The 21,702-nt window shown below is 36.0% G+C and overlaps 1 protein-coding gene across 10 annotated transcripts in view; it reads right to left on the bottom strand.

The window, feature by feature from the left end:
* The window catches only part of LOC118745772 (potassium voltage-gated channel protein Shal), a 247,371-nt gene that overhangs the window by 76,596 nt on the left and 149,073 nt on the right, over positions 1–21,702 (bottom strand). For all 10 annotated transcript variants that reach the window (XM_036479429.1, XM_036479425.1, XM_036479435.1 and 7 more), the window contains one exon: positions 4,426–4,614. In XM_036479429.1, coding sequence (XP_036335322.1) covers positions 4,426–4,614 — 189 coding nt within the window. The remainder of the gene's footprint in view (positions 1–4,425; positions 4,615–21,702) is intronic.

The following is a 21,702-nucleotide window of genomic DNA, read 5'->3' as shown; positions in this document are numbered from 1 at the left end:
TTGAAAAAAATGTCGCTTACGTTATTTTGGCGGTTAGGGCTCGATATGTTCCTGCAAAACAGACACAGTTATGGTTCACTAAAGAACTGAGAAATGAGAAAAACAGAAAGTCGCGTTATTTTAGATTACAAAAACCGGTTTACACTCATACTATGTAAAATACTGACTTTTGCGTCATATGTTTTTTGAATTAAACAAAAAGTGTTATAAAGCTGACTTGTGTAAAATCAAACGGCGTATAATATATAACCCCAAATCATTTTATGACTTCGTAAACTCCAAGCGAAATATACGCGGGTTTCCTTCCGCCATGAAGTATCAAAATACCGTCTCTGGTGGTAATCAAACAATTTCTAACATGTTCGCTCAGTTTTTTAAATCCAATTATTCCATTAACTCACATGCTAACATTGACTATCCTTTTAAACTAGGTCCAATGAACTCAATAAATATCCCAGTAATATCTCCCGATGATGTAGTAGTTTATCTGAAATCCTTAAAGCAGTCCTTCAGTTATGGTCCTGACCAGATCCCTACTTGTATTGTTATAAATTGTGCTGATTATCTCTATGAGCCGTTAACAGCGTTATTTAATTTGTCTCTTAAAGAGGGCGGTTTTCCAACTATATGGAAGGAATCGTTCATAACCCCGTTACATAAAAGCGGTAGCAGATCTTCAGTGGAGAACTACCGGGGAATAGCTAAGCTTTCTGCAATTCCTAAATTATTTGAAGCAATTACAACAAATCAGTTGAGGCATTCTATCTCTTCTAGCATTTCATATAGTCAACATGGATTTTGCAAGGGCAAATCAACTTCTACAAATTTACTTGAATTAACATCCTATATCTCAAAAGCATTTAGTGAAAGCAAAACTGTTGATGTTATATATACTGACTTCAGTAAAGCATTTGACAAAGTGTGCCACTCGTTGCTCATCTATAAACTTGATCTTCTTGGTCTTCCACCTAATTTTCTACGTTGGATCTCTTCATACCTCTATGATAGATCACAAAGGGTAATGTTTAAAAATACTATCTCTGACGTCATTGATGTTACTTTAGGAGTCCCTCAAGGTAGCCACCTAGGCCCGGTTCTGTTCTTGCTTTTTATAAACGATATTTCTACAGATATACAATTTTCCAAAATTTTAATGTATGCAGATGATGTAAAGCTTTATAAATCGTACGTTTCAATTAAAGAAAGGTCTTTGCTACAATCAGACTTAAACAGCATGGCTTACTGGTGTCAAGTAAATCCTATGCCTCTAAATCTTAAGAAATGTAAAGTAATGTGCTTCTCGCGAAGAGCTGTTCATCCCGCTTCTTATACAATAGATAACCATAACCTGGAACAGGTATACAATTTTGTGGACCTTGGTATCACAATGGATCCTAAGCTTAATTTTAATCTTCATATTAATGTGACAGTCAACAAGGCTAAAGGTGTACTTGCATTTGTGAAACGATGATCAAAAGAATTTTGTGACCCTTATATCACTAAAACCCTGTTTACAACATTAGTTAGGCCAAGGTATCAAATTTAAGCAGAAAAGATAGAATCAATTCAAAAACAATTTCTACTTTTTGCATTAAGAAATTTTCGTTGGGATTTCAATATAACCTTCCACCTTATACGAGCCGGTTAAAACTTATTAATCTTCCTACACTTTCCAGCCGCAGGCAAATGCTTGGTACAGTTTTTATAGTTAAATTACTAACAGGCTCAATTTCAAGTCCACTTCTTCTGGGCGAAGTTAGCCCTAACGTTCCCTCCCGGGTATCAAGACACTTTTGTCCCCTATTTCTGAAAGCTTGTAAAACTAATTTTGAATTGCACGACCCACTCCGTTGCTTATGCCAGGATTTTAACTCTCATTCCAGCACGTTTGATACATCAGATCCGCTTTTCAGCATTAAGAAATCGATACTGTCCTCTCTCAATAAATGAATCATTAAAATAAAGACATAAAATCGGCTGATGAATTTAGTTCTGTAGCTGAACAGTTTTAGATCTCGACACTTAACAAACTCCTGCCTAACGTGACTCGGCGTAAAAATTGAAAATACTGGTTTCGTACGTCATGCGGACTGCGCCCCTCGCGCGGATGGGCGGGAATGGAGGGTAAAAACCGTTGGGATTATTATTATAAGTCTAAATCAGAATAGTTTTGGCCCAGTTATTCAAGTTTTTCGTAAAGCAATCTTTGAAAAGATTCCGTTGAAAAGATTTTTAAATATTTTTATGCAGATTTTTTAAGAAACTATGTTTATTCATAAAAGACTCCATTTTTTGAGGTATTTTTAAATCCGTTCAGCTCGCTGAAATCTTAATATTTTTCCGAAATATTTTGGTGGACGTCTTAAAATATAATAGATTTTGTAGGGGGGGGAGGGGAGTGAAATAACGCAAATTTGTGTTATTTCCCAATTGAATGTGAAATAACACACGTTTGCTTTATTTCATTTCTCGTTGAGCAATAAGACCAACTTTTAAGCTTAGCAATTGAGTAATAAAGCAAAATAGTGCGCATATGTAGGTAGTCACCCAGTTACATTTGACAAAAAGTAGTACATGAACAAGTTAAATGGACGGATTTGTAAGTATACAATTCTGAAAGTGCCACTCCGTGCCACCCACGCCGCGCCGCGTTCGACGTCGCCCCCTCCCCTCCTTTCGCAATTATGCACTGCTGTCATTATAACCGTTTAGAAAAAAGAATAATAATAAAATGACACTAGTTCACTTCTGAAACTGCTTACCAGCTGCCACTGCCTTATTTGAAAATTTGCCTATAAAATATGACTATTAGGCAGCCGAATGTCAGAAAATAAAGCGAGAAAGCCGTTTTATTATTTCATCTGTTTATTGCGACATCGTTCCATGCAAACATTTTAAGGTTTTCCAGCAATGTTTTTAACATATTAAAAAGCATGCAGTTATTAAAGACGATGCTTTCCCTATATTTTGTTAGACTTTTCATAAGTAAAAATATTTTGTGAATATTACTTTCTTCATATGAATTATATCACATTTTTTGTTTAATTCAAGGCCTATCAAACAGGTTTAGAGCATTTGAGCAAAAAACAACATTTGTTGTTGCTTCTGGTATCGAAAGTGTCAAAAACTGTTTTGATTTTTTTCTTCTACATCAAAGCGTGCCATGTGAAATACAAAAAAGATACAAAACTTAAATTGAAAAAAAACGAAAATTGTTGCAACTTTTGCTTGAAATGAAATATACGGCGAACGGCGAAGTTCGCCGAATTGGGCGATGCCGTCGTACACCGTTCGCCCTGCTTTTTCCATACAAAACCAGCGATTGAATAGCAGCTTTTGGAACGCTCGCCCAACTCAGCAGCACAACAGCTGATTACTGGGCCTGGCACAGGATGGATCAATGCTTCGGGAAGCAAACCAATTTACAAAGAAAGAAAGTTGCAACAATGGCACAGAAGCACGGATAATGACAACATCCGATGAGGCGGCTCTTGGAGTACTTGAGATTTTACGGAAGGTATTAAAGCTCAGTTAGTCTAGACTTAATTTCCGTAACTTTTTTTTGCCAACCTGTTATATGAGAAACTGTGTTGCGGGTAGTTAAAACTTAGCTAACCGTTAGCAACTTAAGAACCTGTAGATTTAAGATTCTTAAGTTACGGCCTTACGGAAATTGAGAGCGGTGAGAGAACATGCTTGTCAGATTTTCTTTTTTGTATTTCTCAAAAATAAATGAACGCATTGATGATTTCTTACGGTAAGTTACATTAAGTTAAGTCTAGACTAACTGAACTTTTACGGCACTTTACGCGTTGGCGACGGCGAGTACCGCAGACGATGGCACAGCTCAACAACAGGGCATAGCGCAGCTACTTAAAATACGGCGGCACAGCTGAGTTGGACTTTTTCCTTCGAATGGACGGAAACGCTCCAGCGCTGAAAGTATTCACTTAGAAAACCCGCTGGTGGTAGCGGATGAAGAAGACGGACTTGGCTTCACTTGGCATTTCCAATTGGCGTCGGTAGGTACAGAAGAGAAACAACTTGCGAGCTTTGTTGAACTCGGCCAAAATCTCTTTGACGGTCTCCGCGCCAAACACAAATAAGAAGTAGAGCATATGGTCAACGCGGGCCAACTAGAAATTGGCATGCCTTATCCAAAAGACACAATGAAAATAAAAGAGGGAAAACTGTAGAAAATGGCGAAGCCACTGAAAACTTGGTTAGTCCAAATATGTTGGTTTAAATTTTGACAAAAATGGTATTCCGCGCTGTCATAGTACACTGCAAATATAGCATAGGGTTTTGTTGTTTCAAAACAGGCGTCGAGCACTTGATCCCCAAATTTCTAGTAGTTATGTACCTTAAAACGTTTATACCATAGGCAGTCACCGTAAATAATATTTTTTAGAATTGTGAACTTACTGTTGTTTTTTCGAGACATCTCAGAAGATGATGATGCTGTAATTCGAATATATCTTCATCGCGGTAGTTATCATCCAGCTCAATTCCTGACTCCTGCGCTGCCCACCGAGCTTCTGCAGCTTTTTTCTTGTTTACAAATGCAGCGCCGGATGAGGCCTTGGCAATTCGTATTCGTGCCAATCGGGCTTTCTGTAAGAGAGAAGCACAACAGAAAACAAATAACAAGTTTGCAAATTTTAAAGAAAAGGAAAAAACTTTAAAACCGAAGAAAATTATTCCGAGGCTGTTCTAAAAATTACTCTGGTTTACAGCAAAAATGTTCAATGGATGCCACTATGCAATGCTTATATGAAATCGCCCGCTCATACCGAAAGTCGAGATAATTTTTTATTCTATGGAGATTTTTGGAGATATTTCAATTTACCGTAATTCAGCTTAAAACAAACAAGTAAGAAAATCTAAGTTCGGGCGGAGCCGAACATTAAATACCCGGCACAGGTATCGCTACATGGTAAGCCGCTGTGTATAAATTTTGAGTAAATTAGCGTCCTTAAATTTCGAAATATTGAATTTTCAAGCATTTCTGAAATTTACCGTTATATGAAAAGTGGTCGTAATTTGAATCTGATTCCAATAATTTTCAACGTTTTGCTTCTATGGGGCAAGCACAATAATCATACCGAGTTTGGTACAAATTGGTAGAACGCTTACCGAGATACATATATGTGATCATAAGTGGGCGGTGCCACACCCATTTACAAAAATTTTATCATAAACGTATTTCTTGGTAAAGAATTGTTGCAAGCATCAATTTTGAGTAAATTAGCTTTAATATTTATTGATTTATCGAAGATTTCGTATTTCTCCAAATTACCGTTATATGGGAGGTAGGCGTGGTTATTGTCCGATTTTAAAAATTTTCGGCCATTTGGTATGCTGTAGCAAGACTAACAACTGTGCCAAGTTTGGAAGAAATTTGTGCAGCGGTTACCAAGATATACACATGTATCCATAAGTGGGCGTGGCTACGCCCATTTTCCAAAAATGTATAATATTCTTATTTTTCGTCTAAAAATTATTGTAAATATCAATTTTGAGTGAATAATCTTTAGTAGTTACTAAAATATCGCAGTTTTCGTATTTCGGAAAATTACCGTTATATGGGAGGTAGGCGTGGTTATTGTCCGATTTTGCCCATTTTCAATACCATCCGTCCTACGCCCGAAAGAAGTGCGCGTACCAAGTTTCGTTAGGATATCTCAATTTTTACTCGAGTTATCGTGTGCACAGACGGACGGACGGACAGACAGTCACCGCTTAATCGATTTCTCTTTTCATTCTGATCATTTATGTATACATTTGTCTATATCTATCTCGATTCGTTTTGCCTGTTACAAACAACCGTTATGTGAACAAAGTTATAATACCCTTGAGCACAAGTGCGCTCGGGTATAAAAATAGTTCCACTTAATTATGTATATCTTACGAACCAATCTAACAATCGTAATACGGCAAATGAGATACAACGAAATTCTCCATAAACCGTATATACACCACTTTTCGATAGGCCTGATAATTTCTCAGAGATTAATAAATCACTACAGTTTTTTTGTTTTTTGATGAAAAAATCAAACAAGTTCAAATTTTAACAGGGGAAAAATTAAAAAATTAAAGATTTTTTGTAATTTTTTATTTTGTATGAATGCCTGTTCCTTTACAAAAAAATTAAGCTACCAATGAAGAAAATCGATGGATAAATAAGAAATAAATGAGTGGTAAAATGAAAATGCGCAAGCATTTTTTGTATGAAATATTAACAGAAAAGAGACTTACTCAGGTGTACATCGCGTATGCGTAGCATTCTTTTGTTCTCATTTTTCATACAAAAAATCTATGCGCGTTTTCATTTGATCTCTCATTACTTTGTTATTTATCCATGGATTTTCTTCTTGCCGTTGCTTCTCTCTCTCTTTCTCTATCAACAGCAAATTTGATATGCTGCTACGTACGTCAATCTACGTTTACGCTACGTCCTTGACTTACTGCGCTTTTACCCATAGAATAAAAAATTAACTCCATTTTCGGAATCAGCGGGTTGTAAGTGGGGAATGGATAGGGGTATTCGTAGAACAAAAAGAAAACACTTATTTGTGATCCAGTGTTATTAGACAGAATAAATATCGCTTTCAATTTCGGTTGTGCCGAGCTGAATTTGAGATCAATCTAATGTAATATTAATATTAAGAGTATAGCGAAAATCTTCCTTCAAAGTATTTTGCAGCAGTGCTGCCAAAAGGACTACAAGGAGTTTCTACTACTAATTTACCTTACTCCCCCACAACTGATCATACAAATACTTTAAGTATAGTTAATATTTATTTTTATGAAAGTTTATAAATTAGCTCATGTACATCACATTGAACAAACAACTAATAAAAGTTAACAAGTAAGAAATTCTAAGTTCGGGCGGAGCCGAACATTAAATAACCGGCGCAATTATTAAATATATGTTTTCCACCTTTCCGAAAGCTACCGCTACACGATAAGCCGGGGCGTATTTATTTTAAGTAAATTAGCGTCCTTAAATTTCGAAATATTGCAGTTTCAAGCATTTCTGAAATATACCGTTATATGAAAAGCGGTCGTTATTTTAGTCGGATTTCAATAATTTTCAACGCTTTGCTTTTATGTGGCAAGCACAATAACCATACCGAGTTTGGTACAAATTGGTAGAACGGTTACCGATATACTTATATGTGATCATAAGTGGGCGGTGCCACGCCCATTTTCCAAAATTTTATCATAAACGTATTTCCTTGCAAAGAATTGTTGCAACCATCATTTTGAATAAATTAGCTTTAATATTTACTGATTTATCGAGGATTTCGTATTTCTCGAAATTACCGTTATATGGGATGTGGGCGTGGTTATTGTCCGATTTTAAAAATTTTCGGCCATTTGGTATGCTGTAGCAGGACCAACAACTGTGCCAAGTTTGGAAGAAATTGGTGCAGCGGTTACCAAGATATACACATGTAACCATAAGTAGGCGTGGCTAAGCCCATTTGCCAAAATTTTTTAATATTCTTATTTTTCGTCTAAAACTCATTGAAAATATCAATTTTGAGTGAATTATCTTCAGTAGTTACTAAAATATCGCACTTTTCGTATTTCTGAAAATTACCGTTATATGGGAGGTAGGCGTGGTTATTGTCCGATTTCGCCCATTTTCAATACCATCCGTCCTATGCCCAAAAGAAGTCCACGTACCAAGTTTCGTTAAGATATCTAAATTTTTACTCCAGTTATCGTGTGCACAGACGGACAGACGGACGGACGGACGGACAGACAGTCACCGCTTAATCGATTTCTCGTTTCATTCTGATCATTTATGTATACATTTGTCTATATCTATCTCGATTCGTTTTGCCTGTTACAAACAACCGTTATGTGAACAAAGTTATAATACCCTTGTGCACAAGTGCGCTCGGGTATTAAAAGCCTAAATACAAGGGACACAAAATAACGTGTAATGCAGGAGATAGCAAGGCCACGTGGAAACACCTGAAAAATTGCATATCGATCTAAAGTAGGGCTGCCAAACGTCCTGGGGTTCCAGGATCTGTCCTGATTTAAACAAATTGTCCTGGTGTCCTGGTCCACGCTTAAATTGTCCTGATTTTTCAATGAAGGTCGATGCAGACACCTGTTTAATTTTTACCTTATAAGTAGGCGAAAATCGATAATGAAAAATGTTTTCTAACATGTTGAACAATATCTGATGAATTTACCTTCTTTCTGTTTAGTTTATTTGGTTAAAATCTAATTTTGTATCTTCAGGAAAATGCCAAAAAAGTGCAATTTCCTGAACAGGTTCACGGCTGAGAGGCTACACATACTACGCAGTAGATAACTTCAGGAGTTAAAATCTCTCCCAAAAGGCCTTTCTGAAAGTCATTCCTTTCTCCTTCCTTTCTGCTTTCGCTACTCAAAGGAGAGCTTTCAGAAGGACTTTTGTAGGACGTACTTCAGAAGGCCTTTAGAAGTAGTTCTTTTAAAGCTGTTTTTAGTTCATAAAAATCATACCTCATCAAGGAATTTAAATATTTAGATCAAATATATTTTATTGAGACTTAAAATGCTTATTGAATTCTATTTATAATGCTAAATAATATAAACATATACTTAAGTACATGCAGGGAGCACTTTTTTCAGTCCTTATTGGGTAAGTCTTTTAGAATGGCTTCACTTCAGACAGCCTACCTAAATTATCTTTAGGTTATGTAAATACACAATGGCAAAAATGATCATGAAGCGCATTGTAGTATGTGTGGAAATTTGTTAATGGTTGTAAGGCAAGCATTCAAGACCACGTTAAAAGCCCCAAACATTTTACCAAGTTACGTCACCGTCAAGAGAAATTTGTTCTTTTATGATTAAAAAAAGTTCAGAACTTCGTCATTATTAATCATTCAGCTCGACGGATTGTGCCCCAAAACTACATTGCTTTTAATATCAGAAACTGCTTAAAAATAATGCAACGCCAGAACCAAAGAAACTGTATTTATAGGGAATACATGTCTTGGTCGATGGGTTCATGATTATGGCAGCCGTAATCTAAACAAAATAGTGTCATTAAGAAAATACTAATAAATTACCAACTTTTCACACATGAAAGTGAAATAGCACATTCACTTAATAACTACATACTTCATTGATAGTGTGATGGAAATCAGGTGAAATAATGTCATTTGGTAATAGAGCCCTTAACTTTAAATTTCAAAGCGTATCAACGAATGACATCCTAGATATAGCTAGCAAATTCAAAAATAAGAAACTATTATCCGAAGGAGTCATTAAAGACTCTATTACTTATACTGGGTATTTTTACACTCGAATTTTAACGAATGTCTAGAGAAAGGTGGAGAAAACAAAAAATACTATTAAAGCTGGCGAGAACTGACATTGCCGTGTGATGAAAAGATACTTGAAACAGTTGTTAAAAATCAACTTGTACAATATTTGCAAAATAACCAGCCACATTGCGAGAGTCGTGCCGAATGCAAGTCGTTTTTCGAGAGTCGAATCGTATCGAAAATTTAGCGTCATTGCCTAAAATTTCCACTCGACTAGTGTATTAAAATGGAAGAACTTGGCAGCACTGCATAGTTTTCGACAATTTTCGTCGTTTACTTATTTCAGCACGAAAGTAGACAATGCTAATGTTGTCGAGTCGTACAATTCAGCCTAATTTACGACTTACGCAATGAGGCTGAATATGTTTATTATACCACAACAATCAGGTTTCCGTAAAAGGCATTCCTGTGGTAGTGCTTTGAACCTGGTCATTGCTAAGGAAGGAAGGAAGACCTGAACAGGAATAAACATATAATAGCTGTATTCTTAGATTTAAAACAAGCCTTTGAGACCATGGACCAAAAACTGTTACAAAAATGTTATTCAATGTAGGCGTAAATGGTATCGAACTAAAGTTGTTTGAAAACTTCATTACGAATCGATATCAAAGAACTGCGATTGGGTCATCAATATCCGATGAAAGAAGTGTATCAGTCGGACTGCCTCAAGGATCTGTGCTAGCTCCAATTTTGTTCAATATATATATCAATGACAATATCAATTGCATAAAGTATTGCGATATTAAACTATTTCCTGATGATACGTTGCTTATGCTAAGTGGATAAAATATAGATGGAGTAGCCTCTAAATTGCAAGATGACTTAAATAAAGTATACGATTGGTTGAACAGACTTAAATTAAATGTTAATAAAACTAAGTTTATGGTTATATCAAGACGAAATTTTTAGAACAGTTAGCTGCTAACTCTAAATATAAACAACGACGCAATAGAAAATGTTAATATGTACATTCAAATATCGAAGAATAAAGATCGATGATAAACTAGTCTTTAACGAACACATTTAGGGGATTCCCTTAAACTCGTAAAGTCTTAAACCGTGTAAAACTCGTAAGTTTACGAGGCTTTTATGGGAACGCCCCCTTTGCAAAAAAGTGTAAAGAGGTGCGTAAAGTGATTGTTTGACAGATCAACCAGGATTTTGTGAAGCAATTTTTGTTTCGTGGTATTTTCCATAACATCCCGCCATCTTTTCTCTATCACTCTTGGCTAAAATACAAATAAAAATGACGAAAATTAGCAGAAAACTTAAGTCAATACAGTTAGTGGATGAAATTCATTCACTTTATTCGCGTATTATTTATTTCATTATTTTATCATACATTTTAGTATAAAACTTTCGGCCCCTCGACAACACTGAAATTTACGAGGTGTTTGCACATCAAATTTGCCTCGTAAATTTACGAGGGGCTCGTAAATCGAGCTTTATACAAATTTTGACAGTTCTTTTACGAGGCTCGTAAATTTAAGAGCTTTACGAGGTTTATGAGGCTTTTACGAGTTTAAGGGAAGACCCCATTGATTAAACTGTGGGCAAAATGGCAAAAAAGTATACTTTACGCAAAGAACCTGCAGATACTTGAGTAGAAGGTATACGACGATGGTATATGGATCTAAAGGCAAAGCTCATTTTATTTACTGTCCACTTACTTTTTTCATAAGGAGATATAGTCAATTTATAAATTATTAAAAAACTTTATGACACACTTATCAGAGACTTGTTGGCGGAATTAAATTGGCTGAGTGTTAAACAATAACTTTTTTACTACACAATGAAATTTATTAGGAACATTATAGATGGCAACTTGCCTGATTACTTAAAATGCAGCATAAAGTATGTCTATAATGTACACTGAGAAAAAAAACGCGTTGCAAGATTGAAATTTTTTTATTTGATTACCGTTTAAAAATGTTCGTATTTAAATCAAGTGAAAAGTGGATTTTTCCATTATACAAACACTACGTATAATGGAAATATTCAATTCAAATACGCCCGTATTAAAATGAAGCATTTTTCACTGCACGGATGGCGTTTTGCACGTCTCGTATGCTTTTTCATATGTAATTAAGAAAGTATATATATACAAAGCATGCACAGTGGTGACAACACATACACACATACATGGTACATGTTTATCTATACAAATGCACTAATCGCGCGCTGTGATGTTGATTCAAACTCAACATTTGAAAACACATTTGCATGTGTGGCTGTAGCTGAGTGTGAAAAGACGCTTGATACAATTGGTTGCTGCCAAGAGGGTCCGGGTTCAATTACCATTAGACATAAAATAAAATTTCTTTTTTCTTCTTAATTATAATTTCGTATAACGAAAAAGCATCTGCGCACTTCACAACGACATTTTTTATAACGTACACACTCAAATTTAAAACGAGTTGGGTTGGTGCTCTTTTATATGCGTTTTTTTTAAATTTATCACGGTTTTTTTTTTTAATTTTAACATTTTTTCCCCTCAGTGTACACTCCAAAAATACTCGAAATAAAAATTATTTCAATCTACCTGCTTATAAAACGGAAGCTTGTATTACAAAGGATTAACATGCTTTAATGAATTACCAAATGTTATTAAATCTAGCAATATGAACGAATTTAATCAAAATTTGTATAATTATTGTAGGATCCTTCCTATTTAGTGTTACATGGCCAATCATGGGCGTCGCTACCTAGGGGCAGGGTGTCGAGCCCTTACCCCCGCCCCCCTCTAACCTTTCAAGTTTACCTTCTATGTGGGTATGCGATACTAAGAAAGGGCAACTGAAAGCAAGATTCTTTACCCGGTGGCAAAATTTGCCTTACAATTGCACTTAGCTCTGCCGTGTACAACTTGTACAATTGAAAGGTCGTTTAAGGTACTAAGAAGGGTAAAAACTCGGCTGCGCCCCACAATAAGCGAAACTCGACTTAACGGTAATCATCTGCATGTATAATTGCTCAGTCATACGACTTAGTTAGGGCGATCTGTAGCAGCCACAGAATTGAGCAATTAGATCAAACTAAAGCTGCAGTTGCAGTTGACCGTGTTTGTCACAAAAGTAAAACAGTGGCAGAAAATTCGATAGTGGGCAATATAGTCTATTGAAAAATATTAACCAGTTTTCCGTGGAACTGAGATTCGCAAAAGGTTCATATCACTAGCATATCACTGACAAATTTAAAGGACCCTGAATGACGGTACAGTTCAAAGCTTAAAAAAAATTTGATGTGATTTTTAAATGAACTATCCAAATTAGCTGGTATACATTAGGCTGGGTCGATTTTCTATGGGGGAAAATAAAAGGCATTTGACGGTATTGTAATAGTAATTTTATGTCGTCTTAGGTCTGAGCCAATAATTCTTGGCCACGAAAGATTAATTTTTTAAAACTTATCTTTAGTTTCAAAGAGTATGAATTTTGAAAATGAAACTTTGGCTCGTAACATCTATGGAATGCGTTATAAACAGGACGATATATCAAATTAGAGGTGATCAAATTTAGTATCTCACGTTCTTATCGACCCCTTTGCGCAAAATTATCGTATGTTACATTCGGACATGTGCTGCAAATAGTACGATTTGAAATCGATGCAATTTTCAAAGTTTATTTTGGAGAATTCATAGCAAAACGGAAAAAATTTGCCTCTAAATCAAAGAATATGACGTCCTTTTGTGTTTCTATCAGTTTTTATTTGAAATATTTATTACTCGCATTAATTATATTAAAAAGCATTTTGCAAATCGCATCGATTTCAAATGGTACGATTTGCAGTACATTCCCGATTTTTTACGAAATTCACTTTTTGATGCAACTTTGTTTTACAACCCATAACGCATCACGCATATTACGGCTTACATCCCAATAGCTACCCCAAAGAATGACTGTAAATTTTATCGTATGTGACAATGATTTTTTTCTTGTGGGCGAAATTATCATATGTGCTAAGTAATTAGAATGTAGAGACCTTTCTGCAAAAAAATCTTGCTTTTAGTTGTATTTCTCAATTATCTCAGCAAATCTAAACTTTGGTGTTGATAGTGCTAGCCAAAGAAGAGAAAAATACAAAAAACAACACTTTCCTGTAAAATCTGGTTTTTTAACATACGATAATTTTACGCAAAGGGGTCGATATAAAATTTTTCAATAAGACTACAGGTTTTTAAGATATTAAGATAAAACTTACAAAAACGACAATTTTCCCTTATGAATTTTCAATTCTTCATTACTTCAGCAACCAAGAGAAAAATGTAAAAAAGTGAGACGAGATTTATTTCAAACGTTTTTGTGTTTTCGGACTTGATCACGCCCATTTGGTCAGTTTTCTAAATCGTAGCGAATGAAGTCAAACATGTATTGTCCAAGATTAGGAATCGGTTGAGTAGTTTGTAGTTTCAAGCACATAAGTATATACATACATAAACAAAATACAATTAGGGTGAGAAACGCCCATTTTAAGTCCATTTATGCAGTCTTGAAACTTTGAGCGGAATGGTTTCTTAGTCACCGAAGCAGCACAATATTCGCAGTTTGTAAATTTGCCGTTATATGAAAGTAGGGGGCGGCAAAAAGTGTTTAGATATAAATATTTTAGTTAATTCCATTATGTGAAAAAGTGACTATAGGTAAATGCATTATTCTTTAAAATATCCTGTGAAATCCGAATTATGGTGGTCCAAAAATGCATGTGATAAAGTATGTCGGAATTTTTATGCTCCTTCCCCCTAGGATTGTTCTATACCGAAAAACATATACCTTTTTATACCCGAGCGCACTTGTGCACAAGGGTATTATAACTTTGTTCACATAACGGTTGTTTGTAACAGGCAAAACGAATCGAGATAGATACATAAATAATCAGAATGAAAAGAGAAATCGATTAAGCGGTGACTGTCTGTCCGTCCGTCCGTCCGTCCGTCTGTCCGTCCGTCCTTGCACACGATAACTCGAGTAAAAATTAAGATATCTTATCGAAACTTGGTACATTTCCTTCATTCGGGCGTAGGACGGATGGTATTGAAAATGGGCAAAATCGGACAATAACCACGCCTACCTCCCATATAACGGTAATTTTCAGAAATACAAAAACTGCGATATTTTAGTAACTACTGAAGATAATTCACTCAAAATTGATATTTACATTAAATTTTAGACGATAAATAAGAATATTGAAATTTTTTGGAAAATGGGCGTAGCCACGCCCACTTATAGTTACAAGTGTATATCTTGGTAACCGCTGCACCAATTTCTTCGAAACTTGGCACAGTTGTTGGCCCTGTTACAGCATACCAAATGGCCGAAAATTTTTAACATCCCATATAACGGTAATTTCGATAAATACGAAATCCTCGATAAATCAGTAAATATTAAAGCTAATTTATTCAAAATTTGATGGTTGCAACATTCTTTACCAGGAAATACGCTTATTATAAAATTTTGGAAAATGGTCATGACACCGCCCACTTATGATCATATATATGTATCTCGCTAACCGTTCTAGCAATTTGTACCAAACTCGGTATGGTTATTGTGCTCGCCACATAAAAGCAAACCATTGAAAATTGTTGAAATCGGACTAAAATTACGGCCGCTTTTGATATAACGGTAAATTTCAGAAATGCTTGAAATTTCAATTGTTTAAGCGACTTATGCATTTCCCGCATAAACAAAGAACAGCGAACACACACATGTACTTGTATTGCACTCCCGCCCGAACCCAAGTGCAGCGAATAAACACACGCACTTGTGTTTATAAATAATTCGCTCGTTCTTCATTGGGTATGCATTTTTTTAATGCACTTCTCAACTACCGCAGAACAAAACCTACTAAAGTAGTTAATTGCTGGCACTCCAAATCATGCTCAACAATCTCGCTTGATGCATCACCACTCCTCCGGAGTGGTTTTAAACAGCAAAAGCCAAAGCGCTACAAGCTGTTGGGGCTCTGTATGACTTTCAGCATACAGAGGTTGTACAAGAGTTACCATTGGCCGCAGCGCCTACCCAATTTTTGAACTTAAATAAATAACCGGTGCTCAACACTCCGCTTGACGCACACCCCCAAAAACTCTTACAGAGTTTAAGCGGCAAAGCCACAGCGCTACAAGCCGTAGGGACTCTGCATGACTTACAACCATGCAGAGGTGGTAACTGATGGTTATCATTTGCTCCGACGCCTACCCAAAACATTTTTGCTTTAATACATTTTTATGCAAATAAATTCATCCTGGTCCTGCCCTCACACTGAGTTATTCATGGTCCTTCGAGCCGGATACTCGCGGCTTATTTTACATCCACTAGACGACAAGTCGTCTAGGGGGGCTAGGATGTCTAAGCGACTTATGCATTTCCCGCATAAACAAAGAACAGCGAACACACACATGTACTTGTATTGCACTCCCGCCCAAACCCAAGTGCAGCGAATAAACACACGCGCTTGTGTTTATAAATAATTCGATCGTTCTTCATTGGGTATGTATTTTTTTTATGCACTTCTCAACTGCCGCAGAACAAAACCTACTAAAGTAGTTAATTGCTGGCACTCCAAATCATGCTCAACAATCCCGCTTGATGCATCACCGCTCCTCCGGAGTGGTTTTAAACAGCAAAAGCCAAAGCGCTACAAGCTGTAGGGGCTCTATATGACTTTTAGCATACAGAGGTGGTACAAGAGTTACCATTGGCCACAGCGCCTACCCAATTTTTTAACTTGAATCAATAACCATTGCTCAACACTCCCGCTTGACGCACACCCCCAAAAAACTCTTACAGAGTTTAAGCGGCAAAGCCACAGCGCTACAAGCCGTAGGGTCTCTGCATGACTTACAACCATGCAGAGGTGGTAACTGATGGTTATCATTGGCTCCGACGCCTACCCAAAATATTTTTGCCTTAATACATTTTTATGCAAATAAATTCATCCTGGTCCTGCCCTCACACTGAGTTAATCATCAATATTTCGAAATTTAAGGACGCTAGTTTACTTAAAATTTATACACCCCTGCTTATCATGTAGCGGTAGCTTTCATAAAGGTGGAAAACATATATTTAATACTTGCGCCGGGTATTTAATGTTCGGCTCCGCCCGAACTTGGACTTTCTTACTTGTTTTATTTTGAAATTAAAAAATATTTAGAGGTCGCTCAAAGCACTCAAAGTTTTCCACGTATTTTTATATGGCAAAAATTAATTTTTTCGTAGAAATGGTATATAATTCTTGAAAGTCAATATTTTTCGATCGGGACAATTTGGTTCTCTTCAGGAGATTTTCAATGAAAATACCCAATTGTTTATTTAACCATTTTTTAACACTATCGATTTATTATTGGTCGCCCCATTGCATTTTCGGGGTTTTTGTGGGTTTTTGGCGGACCTATAAATTATAGTTGGTAAAAAAATTTAGTTTTTTAACTATTCTATACCATTTCTACGAAAAGTGGTTTTTTCCCCATATAAAATACATGGAAGACTTTGGGCGCTTTGAGCGACCTCTAAATATTTTTTTCGGTGTAGAACAATCCTAGGGGGTGAGAGCATAAAAATTCCGACTTTACTTTTTCAAATGCATTTTTGGACCATCCTAATTCATAAGCTAATAAACTAATTAGTGTTTCTAGAAGTTATGCCTGTTCGGTGTTTCCATACTCATTTGCATAAACAAATCCGAAATTGTTCTTCACATCTTTTGACTATAGGCCAGTGCAATTATCAAGAGAATAATTAAAATTTTCTTGAAAATAGATAAAGATTAACGATAAGCTAAAGTGCTGCGAGAAATGATATTTGACTTTATCTTTCGCGTTAACGGATTCTTTACATAATTATATGCACCAAAGCTTTTTACTGAACATAATTTTTAACATGAATTGGTCTAATTCGACTAGTATGATTTGTGCCACTTGGCGGTCGACGCGCGGCCTCTAACAGTTAAAATAAAAGACTTATGCCGTTTTCGTTTCTACCGAAAAATGTTACCTTCTCTTTGCCCTCTACGCACATATACTAAGGAGGCAATGAGAAGGCAACATACTTTTTAGAAACGAAATCGCACTAGTATTTTGCAGGCTTGTTATTGACTTCATGATGAAATATATTTTCACCATTACCAAGGGATTTGAGAAAAATTTGATTTTCGACCCGCCCTAGTATACATATTTTAAAATTTTTCGAATCAGTGGTTGAATTTTTGTTCTGAAAGGGTTAAGAAAGCTTTTGTTTAAAAGTGTGATACTAATAGCCACCATGAAACGGCGCCAATTTTCAGTGATTATTGGGTTTCAGACTACGGCTATTAAAGCCCTTGGACAGATATTTAGAAATGTTGAACTATACATTAAAGATGGCTGTTTTCTCACGGCCAACTGTACGAAGCTTTGAGTCCTTTAAGAACTTAAAAATTATCCTGGGTTATCAGGCCTCTAGCAATCCAAGATTAAAGTTGTCTTTCACGAAGCTCTTATTTAAATCTTGAGCTAAATATTGAAGTACAGTCATGAATCATGAATATCACGTTCTATTATATACATAAATTTAAATTCTTAATATTAGTAAGTATTTCTTAACTGCATTCACCCGAATTTCGAGGATTACTACTACTTTTAATAAATTGTGAATTAAATTTCTTATAAAATTTACCTTCAGGTTAATGCAACTTAGGCATACATCGAAATTCTGTTTAAAAACATCAATGTGAGATAATTGCAGAAACGACTAACCGGTTTGCTGAGCAACCGAGACGTCTGCTTTTTAAATAATTTTTGTAAAACAAATCGTCAAGTTCATATCGTCCCCCGCATGCCAGAAACATGAATGTGTAAAAATGTAAATTTTGGGAAATCAAGTTTGAAAGTTTTTTATTAGGAGACTTAACTCTGCATTCATGTAATTGACATTGTGAAATATGTAGTTTCCATGTATGCCTGGTTATCTGGGTTTTGGTATAACATAGAACATCCACAGGTTAATCAAGTCAACCCAATAATTCAAAATTGGTAAATTTGTACATTCATGCTTCTGGAATAGGGGTGACGCATATGTATGTGGGAATGGGATATCGGGGTATATGGTAACACTAGGTAGGTGAACGAAGGAACGATAGAACGAAGGAACGAATAGACAGAGGAGAAACTAACGAACGAACAGAAGACAAGGTATCCATCAGGAGTCTAACATTGTATGTCGAAGCGCGCACGACATAGTTGCCAAACTGTTGCATAGTAATAGGGAATTTACATGAGGCGATTTTTAGTTCAATGCAACAATCGCCTAGTGTAAACGGCCTTTCAACTAATCGCTTCCAATCAAGTTGGTCGGCTGCCTACTTTCGTTCAACTTTTGATTCAACTAATCGCCTGTGAAAGTTGAATCATGTAAATTCCCTATAATATGTCGAAATTCATGTACAAGTGAACATTTGAATAAATGTATGCGACTCTATTTAAATAGCCAAGCGAACCGTCTTTTCCTACAAATTGGGGACTCGTCCGGGAAGGCGAACGCGTGCGTTATTTAAAAACATAAAATAGGAAAAAGTGACTGTGTGCCTGCGGGCAAATCAAAGTGGAAAAGTGATTCTGCCGAAATACGCGGTAGACAAACCAGAGTACGCACAAATAATCGCATGCGAAATAGAAACACATGCAAAGGCAATTCGATTTGCGCAAAGGCAGACAATCTGCAAAATAAGGCGCAGAAAGCAGTGAATTGTGCAAACCGTGGTGTACGTACTGTACGCAAATTCGCATAACCCTAAAAGTTGGGGTGCTCCAACGGACACAGTACCATTTTACCGGTGAATGACAGTTATTTTAAAACCGGCGTCCAAGTGGTCGAACTTGAAACAGCAAAACACGAACTAAAAAGTTAAAAGGAAGACGAATTTATATATAGTGCTAAAAACGTCAGCCGAAAAGAGACAGCAACGTAGTTGCGTACGCCGTGGGTGCTGGTGTGTATATCGCGCGGAGCAGCGCGGTGAAAAGCGGTTGAGTTAGCCCGAAAAGCAACAGCATTTTTGCACACAGTTGGTGCACTTGCGCGTATATCGCCAGTAAGGGTAACGCGACGAACAGCAGTTTTGTAGCCGAAAGAGCCGACAGCATATTGCACACAGTTGGTGCACTTGCGCATATGTATATCTCCATCAAGAGCAACGCGACGACCAGCAGTTTGTAGCAGAAATAAACGACAGCATATTTGAACATTGGTTACGTATGTACTTGCGCGTATTACTCCGTCAAGAGCAACGCGTCGAACGGCAGTTGGTAGCCGAAAGAAACGACAGCATATTCGCACATTGTTTACGTATATACTTCAGTGTTGCCACAAAGATTTTAAATTTTTTACCAAACCTCTAAAAAAAATTACCAAACTCCGAAAAAAATTACCAAATTTTTATGAGCATAATATTCTAAACAAATTAGAAATAATTTTTCGACGTATGTAGATAATACACCACGTCTGATATTATGGCCAGCTTAGATCTATTTATATTTTTCGACCGAAAAATGAGTTCTTCCAATTCTTTTATGACAAACTCATAAAAATGCATGATGTCGCTGCCGCGTTCAAAAAATTCATATCACCATCGACTGAGCGTTTAGATAACGAAGATGAACAATTTACAGCTGTGGTTGTCCTTTCCAATGTGTTCCGACTATAACAAATTTCACAATATTCACAAATATTTTTAATGGCCGGTTGTTCAATGTATTTAACCGGAGCTTCTACCTCCGATTTGTACTAATCAGATATTGAACAATCGGCCCTGAAACATAAAACAAAAAAACCGCTCAGAGATTTACAAACATTTAAAAGGTGTTTAATAGTTCATTTCTACTGCAGTTTATGCCTATTGGAAAAAAGCAGATTACAACTCGAAGGAGGTAGTTGTTTATATTAGGTACAAGCAAATGAAAGGAAAATAACAAAAACGAATAAATAAGCATTGCAGATCACCTCTTGTTAAAAATATCTAAACTCTTAACTGTAGTTAAGCGTTTGGTGGAAATGGGCTGTAACATACAGTCTTTTACATAATTTATTTTACATAACTTAAAACCAAAACATGAAACCAGAGATAAGATTTACTTATACAATTTTATAAGTGGGTCACATTCGTATTTAATCGCAAACTTTTAATTTGTCCCGTGAAATTATTTTCTTTCACTATTGGTTCCTGCAGGTAAAAATGATCCAAAATCCAGATTTGTGAGACTGTACGGGCTGTGATCGAGCCGTTATATTGGGAAAAATGGGTGGTTTGCTGCTATATTGCAAACTCATACTTAAAGTTCTGAGTTGTCAAGGCAAATTGTTACATTAAAGAGCCTTTTCAATATTTGGCTCTCTTAAGGTGTAGAGGTGTTCTTAAAAATAAAAACATGTTCTAGATGGTGGGATTGGGTTATTTTTTTTCCTTTCTACCTAAAAATAGCTGGGATAAAATTTGGTGTAAATTGGATGACGAAAAGTCGGCGCGGAAATCAAGTAAAGTTTAAAAATTTACCTACTAGGACGAAAAATCGGTTTTTGCAGATTTTCGTTAAAATTTATTTTTGTAAATATTATATTTTTGATACAAATTTAATAAAATTGTTTTATTAAGTAAATTGTCTATACAACAAGTGACATTTTTAAAATTTTTTTTATGCAAAAATAAATCTAGATGCTCTGCAAACACTTCTGCATCAAAAACAAAATTTTGAAAAAATGTCGCTTACGTCTTTTTTGCGGTTAGGGATCGTTATGATAAACTCGGTTACAAAATAACTAAGTTGCAGGGTTTTCGACTTACCTTTCCACCTAACACTAGCTGGGATGGCTCGAAATTGGATAACGAAAAGTCGGCGCGGAAACCAAGTCAATTTTGAACAAGTGTCTACTTATAAGATTTTCAAAGTTTCCCCAATTTGAATTCAGTGTTTTTGAAATGTTTAAATAAGTAGGCCATATTCAGAATTTAAAGTGAATCATAACGGAACTACATAATTATTAATGAGAAAAAATTCCAATTAGTCAGTTTAAGTTGAAACTTTGTGCAATTTAGTAGTGCGTTTACTCGAATAGTTCTTAAACATTCTGAATTCTATCCGCGATTCTAACCGTGAAATATTTAAGTATTTGTAACTATAATGTCCGAACTACCGTCAACATCGACCGTGTCATCGATTCAAACCCGTCAACACGTCGAAAATGTGGTTCGTGTAGATTTAATTGGCCAAATTTCGCATCAGATCGTCGGCGCAAAGTTACCATCGAATAGGCAAATACTACAGGTTCTATTTTACAATATGCGTTTCTTTTATCGACAATTGCGAGAAAGTGCAAAACTTACAGTAAATGCTGCA

This window comes from Rhagoletis pomonella, unplaced genomic scaffold (genome assembly GCF_013731165.1).
Source record: "Rhagoletis pomonella isolate Grant_MI unplaced genomic scaffold, Rhpom_1.0 Rhpom_scaffold_00009, whole genome shotgun sequence".
NCBI classification, from domain to species: Eukaryota; Metazoa; Arthropoda; class Insecta; order Diptera; family Tephritidae; genus Rhagoletis; species Rhagoletis pomonella.
This window is presented reverse-complemented; position numbering and strand designations above follow the sequence as displayed.